Source organism: Electrona antarctica (assembly GCF_951216825.1).
Source record: "Electrona antarctica genome assembly, chromosome: 8".
NCBI lineage: Eukaryota > Metazoa > Chordata > Actinopteri > Myctophiformes > Myctophidae > Electrona > Electrona antarctica.
Window position 1 is genome coordinate 17,622,262 of NC_136789.1, and position 10,529 is coordinate 17,632,790.

The following is a 10,529-nucleotide window of genomic DNA, read 5'->3' on the forward strand; positions in this document are numbered from 1 at the left end:
GTAATAGCTTTTTTGCTTGCTACAAGTAAAATCTTAAGTAAGTAGGAGTCATCCTGATTTAGCCCGGTCTTCATATGTTTTAATGTGTATAGGTACTAGAATTTCGCGGGCCTTCGGCCCGCTCATCCCAGAGTTGCGTTGCCCCGCGTTGCGATACAGAAGTCCACAGATACAGAAGTCCACAGTGACACGCGTTGTATGCAGCTGTTTTGTGTTGCAGCGCGTGCGCGCGCGCGCGTGTAGTGTTGTTGTTCTTATCCATAACAATAAATGGATCAAATATGCTCTATATTAGTTATGTATAGATTTAAAGCAGTGGCTGTCAAAGGTGTGATCCAGGGACCCTCATGGTTCCTTGAGGGGGTTCCAAATGGACCCATTATAGGTCTGTAACTCAGAGAGTGTACAAATGGAACCAAGTGGACCCTACAGGTCTGTAACTCTGAGAGTGTACAAATGGAACCAAATGGACTCTGTTATAACGTTTAACTGTGATACTGTACAAATGGAATCAAATGGGACTCTTATGGGTCCATTTGGTGTTACTCTCAGAGTTATGGGGGTCCTTGAAATTTAAAAGGGTTGAGAAGCTGTATGCAATGGCTTATGTCTTGTAAAAAGAGAGACCAGCCTATTCTCCAAAGCATGATATCTTATGCTTTGCTAGGTTGTACAAATTAATATTGGGTCAATATAATTTGCAGGACTCACGTGTGTGCTCTCTGTCTCTCTCGCTCTCTTCTCTCTCCTCCGTCTCTGGGGTGTGTGGGGGGGGGGGGGGGGGATTAGTGGCGCTGCCTGCGACAGTGCTATACTTCTCCAGCAGCGGTGCAGAACCGAGAGAGTGACACATTCTTGTGGATGTAAACTGCGCAAGTTGTAGCTTTAAAGTTCGGATTGTGTAGTCGCACCGGTGGTACAAAGTGAATGTTACAACTCGCACGGTGATGTTGTAAGGCGCAAATGCGAGTACCTAGTCGCACTGTCGAGCCCTGTGTAGTGTAGTGGCATTTTCGCTGCATCGCGAGGCGATCCAAATTCCCCCCCGCGCACGCACGCACGCACACACACACACACACACACACTGGACGTAGCTGTGTGTTGTTGCAGCGCGCGCGTGTGCGTGTAGTGTTGTTGTTGTTGTTCGTGTCGATATTTGCGCGTCGGTGTGTCCCGCTTGTACCACGCCAGGTTTGCACAGTGCGCTCAGTGCGATATTTCCGAACGTGGGCGTTGTGTGTGTGTGTGTGGGTGGGTGTGTGTGTGTGTGGCTGGCTGTGTTTTGTTGCGTGGGGATCGCCATGTGAGGGGGCTAGCCAATAAGGGCCCTGTGTTGCATGTGGAGAATTGTGTAGGTGAGTGTGTGTGGTGTAGCCGAACGGGGTGGTGAGGACATGAGGGGGATGTAGCACAGCAATCGGTGACCCCTACATTAAGCTGTGTTGCTCCCAAGATGCAGTGCAAATGCGTGTTGTAGCAACCGTAGCCAATGGGAAAACAGGATGCAGTGTTGCCAGGTCCGCGAATTGTAAGCGAGTTGTAAGTAGCGTGTTGAATGGCATTTTTTCTGGGCTTGTTTTCATAGACCTGGCAACAAATTAGGCGGGGGTGTCGGTGCTTGTGGCGTGTTTGTGTTTATTATTGATATTGATGTTGTTTGTGAGTGTGGACGGGAGGCGGCTGTAGTGGCAGTGCAATGACAGTTTTTACGCGGGTGTTGTTGACTGTGGGCGTGCGGCGCGACATGAGGAGATAGCCGTGGATCGACGCGGAGGGTAAGACTGTGTCGTGTTAGTGTGTTGTTGCAGTGTGTGTTGCAGCGTGTTGCAGCGTGTCAGTGACGTAGTAGCTGGTGCCTTTTGTTCCTGTGCGTGCTTTTGGGGACATGTTTTCAATTGTATATAAGGATAGTACTGTAACTGTATAACCCTTTGTTCTTGTGTGAGGTTCTCCTGTAGAGTGTGAGGTGTGGAAGGTGTGTGTGAGCTGAGTGAATGAGTTGATTGAGAATTAGATGGCTCTGGTGGTGACCAGCTCCAGCGTTCTCCTCACTCCCTCTCCCAGCCAGATTGCCAGCAAACACACGTATGTTTAGTCATTGTCTCCACCAGGCCGAAGGCATGGGGAGAGAGTATGTTTTGCACTCCGTCCGTGTGTGTGTCCTTCCGTCCGTCCGTCCTTCCGTCCGTCCGTTATCAGCTAATCTCCGGCACCGTTGGCCCGATCCATGCCAAACTGTGCACACACACTCCCTGGATGCCAACGACGAACCTCTGCCCCAAATATTCCTCAACGGCCTGTTATAGCGCCACCATGAGGCCGATTTAGGCAAAACACATTTCTGTAGATTACTCGTACACATTTTATCCATACATCACACAATTCGGTATACACTATCTCCATAGTCATGTGATCAACACAGATCTGCACAATTTCCCATCTTCCATCCTGATTGGCTAAGATTGGCTTCCAAAGCTCACATGATTGGTCCGTTTCGAACAAAATGCCACAAATCACAAACACAGTGTCCAATTTCCATGAAATTATACACGCACATTTCCACTAGGCCGAGGACGACATGCCACTATTTATTTCCCAAATCAGCCTCACGGTGGCGCTATAACAGACCAATTCCTGTTTTTACCTATAACTGCATCAACTTATGTATGCGCACTAACTAGAGGCCATGGAAAAACATTTTCCCTGCATCCCTCCACATCTGCCGGTTATAGCGCCACCATGAGGCCGATTTCTGCAAAACACATTGTTTATGTTAGTCGCACAGATTTCATCCAAATCTCACGCAAATCTCTGTAGTCATGTGACCAAGACGAGCCTGTTGGATTTTTCAGATTCTACACTGATTAGCTAAGATTGCCCTCCAAAGTTTTCAGGAGTAGCCCGTTTTGTACAAAATGCTGCACATGTCCTGCTCATCCAGAATTCTATCCTCAGAGATGCTATGAGTGATCTGGCTCTGCATTTCCTCAACAAAATGAAGAAAATTGTTGCAGGAAACAAAAAAAAAAAAAAACATGTTTATATTACTCCTGCCCCCCAGAAGGGCACTTTTTCTAGTTTTATATCTATATCCCTGCTCTTAATGGTTAATGATGGTTGTATAATTGTGCCGATCAGGGAGAAAAATGTAGCAGAGCCCAATGCCAAGATAAAATGTTATATGCACACTTGTATTCTCATTCTATAATAAATATTTGTTCAATCTATTCGTGAGTTATCTGACTGAACTACAGTAGTACAAGCTCAGCATGTGAACTTTCCATTTTTTTGCAATTTAACGTAGAACAAAGTGGTTAATGAAATATATACAGCATCTGGTGTATTTTCCTTAATGCAGTTTTACTTTTACCTGATCAAATATTTTAGATAAACTACATGTTACTTTAGACTGGTTTAGACTGTATTCTACAGTGTTATGGCAATTTCATGGAATCCTGTATGTTGTACAGATTTTATGTAGCCTAGCCATTTTGTAATGCTTTATCTTGATAGATAAAGCATGATATCACAGTGTAGTGATATGTTCCTGAACCAGGTTTTAACACAATTCATATTTTTTACATGTTGAGAGTTTTGCAGATGTCAGTGTGTTGACATGAAATTCTGTCTTCAGAACCAAATTTTGTTTGCACACAAACTGAATGCATTATGATTGAATTGTATATAGTTGGTAATATCCAGAGTCTCATCATTTTAAGTATAGGTTTTATGCTGCCATTGAACTATTTATTAACCATAAAATATGGCCAGTCATAGATGTAGTTCATGTCTTTGTATACTGAAATCCTCATACTAAAGCTGGACAACTCACTATAAGCACTTATACTTGAAAATACCAGGTGGGTTGACGATTTCATACAATTGATTGAATACTTTATTAACAGTTTGCAGAATAAAAGAAGGCACAGAAAGTACAGTTTAATACAAATACAAATCTAAAAGGATTGAACCCATGAAAGGACTATATGGCCTGTTTACATTGGTGTCCCGAGTATTCAATCCATAGTTCTAAGCTTGAGAGACAGTGAGACTCCTATAAACAAGTATAAAGTATCATTGATTACTAATAATAATAATCATGTCTTTTATCAGTGTATTGTTGTGTTATCTCAAATATCTCCAGTACAGTAGGCTACATATCATGGACGAATGACAGACCATATCAATTATCAACAAGAAGCCCAGAAATAAGAATCATATAAAATGGCTAAGTTTACTGTTTGTATACTATTTAAAATGTCTCAATTGGGTGACATGTCAGAAATTTGGAAGACGCACATGCTTACAGCAGTTAAAATTAGCTTGTGAAAATTATAATTTAGAACAGAAGATACAAAGGAACTTATTAACTCTATAGACACATAGGCGCCGGAGGGGGGGTCATTTGGGACTATATGTCCCTGCACTATTGGAAGTTGATTGGTCTATTTATTTTTCCCGACCCGGCGCTGGTAACATGCACTGTTTCCATTTTGTTGCACAATCGTCGTTGTATTGGCTACACGCTTGCCTCTCGCTGCAACGACCATTATGCAGTTAGGAGCTCCCTCAAGGTGTCAGTCAGACAAGCTAATACACAACAATCATCGTTCTTTGTTTGTATGCTGGCTGTAGTAGGTGTGAAAACAGCGGGGGCTCGGGCTGCTAGAAATGATCTGCTGAGACTGGCTGACCAGGGAGGAACAAAGTTTCTCCGTCAGATAAAGTGAAAGCATGCACGCACAAAACGCATCGAACCTCGATTACTTTACTTTATTCATTGAGGTGAAAAAATGCGATTTAATGTCATTCCGGTGCGCGGGTGCCTCTTTCTTTCATTGTATTTATTTATTTAATGTCGACTCGACTTAATATTACTAAGTGATGTATATGCAATCCAATGTTTCATGTAGTTGTAACTTTCACGAGTAGGCCTATGAGCTTAAATGTCCCTTACATAGTCAGGAAATGAAATACATTTATATTTACAATCTAGACTTTAACCAACGTTAATGCTTATATAATCAGCAAAGCAAATTAAATTCTGAGGAGCCGGAGGCATCATCCAGATTTGGTTACACTTTTCGGAGCTACATGAAAACAAACAGCGAACGTCATGACTTCAGCCACCAATGCAATACTTTCATTGCATATTTTCAGATACACATGTAAACACATTCTTGATGCAGTATAGTATGGGTGTATTTCCAGATGATTAAGAATACATGTTGCTGATGGTTGCAGATTGTAAACAAGAGGTGAAAGCTGAACTAGCTAGTATATCAACACACACAGTATATCAACTTGGTTGAGTTTTGGTGTCTTTGTACTGTAAGTACTGCTTCTTTGTATTTATATTTCTACATTAAGTACATTCTAAGGTTGATCTCACTATAGAGGTGGCTGATAAGGTTGTGAATGTAATGTGTTTCTCAGTGGAAAGGGGTGAAGCTTGGGAGACCAGTGTTTGCACAGTGTGTGAGTTGGCCGTTCCTCATACACTGTTTGTGGTGAGTTTTAGGTTTAACTCACAATTAATGTCATTTTATTTTTGTTTCATTGAAATGGAATATCTCATTTCATTGTGGTATCTTTCCTCTTTGTTTCATCTAGATAGAGCCACTACCGTATTTTGTATAGATTTATTTTATGTTACAGGCTTGCATGCCATATTTGCCAAACTGTGGCATTCTTTACACAAATAAGATACACCAGCACCAACTTCTTGGGAAATAAAGAACCCCAATATATGTCTGTGTCCTGTGCCCTATTTGCCAGGTTACATTAAGAACATTTTGTGCCAGTAATCCAGCATCCGACCGGGATCTATATGGTGAATTGTGACTATGTTTCTGTATATGGCTCTGGAGAAGGGCACTCTCCAGGGGATGAACAGCGCGCCGGGCGACGGTGTGGGCTTGATCCCTAGCCTTTCAAGGCAGACTCCCACGTACACATCTTCGAAACGCAGGAGGGGAATATTCAGAGAAGTTCCGTACAATTTCGTCGCCATGTCTCCGGAGAACACATAGCCCGTCCCAGAGCAGTAGTCGGGGTACATTTCGTTTGAGTACTCTTCTGGGGGCATGTACCACTTGTGGCTTTTGTTTCGGTTTGTCGCCCTAACTGATGATGGCATGATATAGCCCGTAAAGTAGTTTGTCTTGGGTTTCAGTTCAGGTCTCAGCAGCTTGTGGATGAGGAAAACGGTGTTCACAAGCATGTCACTGTCAGTTTTCATAACATAGCTGGCCCGGGGACAGTGCATGGCCACCCAGTTCATCCCCATCAGTGTCTTTAAAGTCAGGTTGTAGTAGGTATCTAAGAAGTCCTGCTGAATGATATCGTGGTGCCTCAGGCTCTCAGCCTCCAGGGTCTTCTGCTGTAGGCGTCCCAGCTTGCTTTCCTGCACCCCCAACAGGAACAGCCGAATGATTCCTAGGCCTGGAGCGAGGCTCTCATTCCCCCATGTCTGCCGTATGGCATTCCGTGCCTCTACTTCACCAGCCACAGTGAGTATCAGCAACACTAGGAATGGTGGTGGCTTTCCCTCTGGGCATTTGTTTGACTCCCTAATGATGTAGTAGGGGAACGGCCCAGGAGTTGGGCTGATGGGAGACCACTGGGTGGTCACATTTCTGGTCATCTGCTTGGTCTGGTCACCTGTGTTGTCACCGGTGTGGTCACCCTCTTCACTTGGGTTGGCATTACCTGGCAGATAGAGAACTATCTGCCAGACCTTATCGACCTGAAAGACGTAAAAGACCAGGGCCCCTAGGAATGAGAGACACAGAACTGCAGCGATGTGCTTCCACTTCATGGTGTCTGGTTGCTGCCACTTGGACCGCAGTCGGATTGGTGAGAGAACTTCAAAGCGATATGGCTTCGTGTCAAGCCATAGCCAAGGTATGGATCTGAAATCAAAATCAGCAAGTCTTTAGTGTTTCACAATAGGTTTAATAAGTCTAATAAACAAATAAAAGCTTAAAGGGACACTTGTTAATGACGTTTAGAAGATTTAGAACACTTTCTTGGGGGTCTTTATATTATGTGTGTAATATTTGGTTTTAGATATTTTAGATTTTAGCAGTGAGCCCAGTGTCTCTGTCATCGACACTGGGCTCACTTCCTTCCTGGACTACAATTCCCATAATGCTTTGGTGTACTGCTCCTCCTTGTGGATAGGGGGAGGGCTGTCTTACCGAGACAACATAGGCTAGTCCCAAGGTATATGAAATGGAGGTAAGGTCACCGACGTCATTTTCGCTATCACACAATTCCAGACGGCATATTCGTTGCACCATGGGAGCCAAACTGCACCCAGGAGTTCGGCAGAATGCACTGGAGTCAATGAGAGCTCAGTGACCAGCTCATGAACAAACACTATTTCTGAATGACTGAGATCTTTTGTAAAGTACTCGCTTCTGGCAAATAACAGAAGACATATAACACATTATTGTCTCCACCAGGTCGAAGGCATGGGGAGAGAGTATGTTTTGCACTCCGTCCGTGTGTGTGTCCGTGTGTGTGTGTATGTGTCCGTCCTTCAGTCCGTCTGTTACCAGCTAATCTCCGGCACCGTTAACCCGGTCGATGCCAAACTTTGCACACACACTCCCTGGATGCCAACGATGAACCTCTGCCCCACATTTTCCAGAACGGCCTGTTATAGCGCCACCATGAGGCAGCTTTTCACATGTTTTACCTAAAACTGCACCGATCTGCGTGAAACGTTGCATGCACACTCCCTAGAGGCCAAGGACAAACCTTTGACCTGCATTTTCCGCATCTGCCTTTCATAGCGCCACCAGGAGGCCGACTTTTGTAAAAACACATTTTTTGATATTACTCCTCCAGATTCTGTCCAAAAATCTCACAAATCGTTACACAGTATCTCTATGGTCATGTGCGCAAGTCGGATCTGTCCCGATATTTCATATTCCATCCTAATTGGCTATAATTGGCTTTCACAGTTTGCAAGATTGCCCCGTTTTGAACAAAAGCCTCAAATCATGAACGCAGCGTGCAATTTACGTGAAATCTTTCACACATTGTCTTACTAGGCTGAGGAATATATCCCACCATATTTCACATTGGCCTGTTATAGTGCCACCAACAGGTTGATTTTTGCAAAACACATTTTTGGAACAAAATGCCTCAAATCATCCAATTGCCATCAAAGGCGTATGGAGAAATGGCACCCTTTTCACATTGGCCTATTATAGCGCCACCAGGAGGCCACAACCTGACCTGCCCTGATGGAGACCTGTGCCCCGAGGGGCACTTTTTCTAGTTGTATTATGTGAAGAGGTCCACAGCCAGGGTTTGGTAGGGGTGGGCACCATTCTTTTGGGATTCCTTTTTGCTCATGTTTTCTTGATTAAGAGTTAACAATTGTCTTATTACTTTGGGTAACTAAGTTAGGGTTATATTGTTGTATAACATGTAAAACATTGTATGGCTGAGTCGGCTGACTTTCTGGTTGCTGGTAATTCTTTGGGAGTTAAGGAGAGAGGAGCTCCAAACTTTCATGTTGTGCAGGCCTCCGTTCTCCGATTAGGAGTTGGGTTAACAATTGTATTTTGGTTACATTACTTTGGGTAGGTATAAGTTAGGGTTATATTGTTTAGTTATTTGAGTTATTATTTCATAACAACTAACCTACCCTGAAGAAATTAATAATAATAAAAAAGAGAGAGGAGCTCCAAACTTTCATGGTGTGTGCAGCCCCTAGGCTGGGGCCGTAACGGTGTACGTTTATATGGTATATATATACTGTACACAGGAGGCAGGAGCTGTACACCCAGCCCTGCCTCAGGAAATCTTGATTCCCTAAAGACCAGGGGTCACCAAATGTGTCCGTGGCAAAGACTTGGTCTTGTCCGTAGCAAGTTTTAGATTTTCTGTTTTACACACCAGTATAATGTTATTATTTTGATCATAAGACCCACTTACTGAGCAAGTCTCCAGTATTATGACACTATGGCACAATAGGAGTCCACTAGTACTAGTGGTTCTCAAATGTTTTATTTGCAAAGACCCCCTGTAACTCTGAGAGTGTTCAAATGGAACCAAATTAATGGACCCGTAAGGGTCCGTTTGGTTCCATTTGAACACTCTCAGAGTTACAGACCTGTCTATCTGGTCTATCTAGTTATGTGTTTCTGGTAATATTATTGCCCACTCATTTTGTATGTCTGTGGCAAAAAAAAGATGTTGACAAAAATGTCCACCACATGCCAACATGGCGATGACCCCTGCTAAAGACCACACCCACCCCCATAACAACCTGTTCACTCTGTTGCCATCAGGGAGGAGGTTACGGGATCCTCACATCAGCTGGCACAAGCAGGCTGAGGATCAGCTTCTTCCCCCAGGCTATAGTAGGACTGCTACCCTTATGCTGCCCGCATATAGGGCAGCAACAAAGGATTTCTGTTCCGTTTCTGTGCTTGGATTTCTGCCTGTCTTGGGCTGGGCCAGTGTCCTTATAGAACCCAGCCAGCCCGTGTGGTATACTATACACTACACATGCATACTCAGTGGTGGAAAAAGTACTCACAGCCACATGACCACTTTTTCTAAAAAGGTCATATTTTCATGGCCCTTTGTTGCGAACGCAGTGAGCATTTACTATGAGACCCAGCAGATCATGTCTGTCTGTCTGTCTGTGTGTCACGCTGTAACACCACCCGCCCACCACCAGAGGGCGCAGCTGTATCACACACAAAAACACATGCACGTACACACGCACGCACTCACACAAACAACTTAATTAAAAAAAAACTTAACTAGTAACTAAAGCTGTCAAATAAATGTAGTGGCGTAAAAGTACAATATTTGGATTCGAGATGTAATGGAGTAGAAGTAAAAATATTGGATATTGGAAATAGTCAAGTAAAGTACAAATACCTCAAAATGTTACTTAAGTATACAGTACTTAAGTAAATGTTACTTTCCACCACTGTACTGATATGCAGGGGTTGGGAAGTGAGTTTGGCTTCAGGCCTTTCAGGGACATTAGCTGGTGAGCCTGAACACAATCAATGGCTAATTTAGGACCCGGAATCTTATTTATATACAATAATAAGGCCTACTGTTATAAAAGTGAACGTGTGTGGTATAACAATAGATAGAAAGCCATGTGGAATAACACGTTGTCGTTACAGGTCCAGGCTAGCCTGGGTAAACCCCTCCCCCCTCGCCAGATTTGCATTCCAGGAGGGTGAGTGGGTTTACCCAGGCTAGGTCCAGGCCTCATCCTTGAATGTGGCACTTGGATCAAAAAGTGTCAAAAAGAACATTTTAGAGTCATGCTCCTTTTGGAATTGATTGATTGAAAATGTTAGATAACAGAATGAGTACAGTTCAAGGAAGGTACAATTAAGTCAATACAAAAACTGCTAGGAGGATAAAACCAGAAAAAGCACTAAGACTTGTTTACATCAGGGTCCTCCATTTTCAATTAATTCAAAACAGGAACAGGAATAAGAGCTCTTTCATGGTTCAAGGTCTCTTAGAAGTTAGAA

At 43.5% G+C, this 10,529-nt stretch overlaps 1 protein-coding gene across 1 annotated transcript; it reads right to left on the reverse strand.

The window, feature by feature from the left end:
- Positions 1-5,779: 5,779 nt before the first annotated feature.
- On the reverse strand, positions 5,780-6,820 carry LOC306928638 (beta-1,3-galactosyltransferase 2-like; the record flags this gene model as incomplete). The annotated part of the gene is made up of 1 exon (XM_079508899.1): positions 5,780-6,820. The coding sequence occupies one exon, from the start codon at positions 6,818-6,820 to the stop codon at positions 5,780-5,782; it is 1,041 nt and encodes a 346-aa protein (XP_079365025.1).
- Between the last annotated feature and the right edge of the window lie 3,709 nt (positions 6,821-10,529).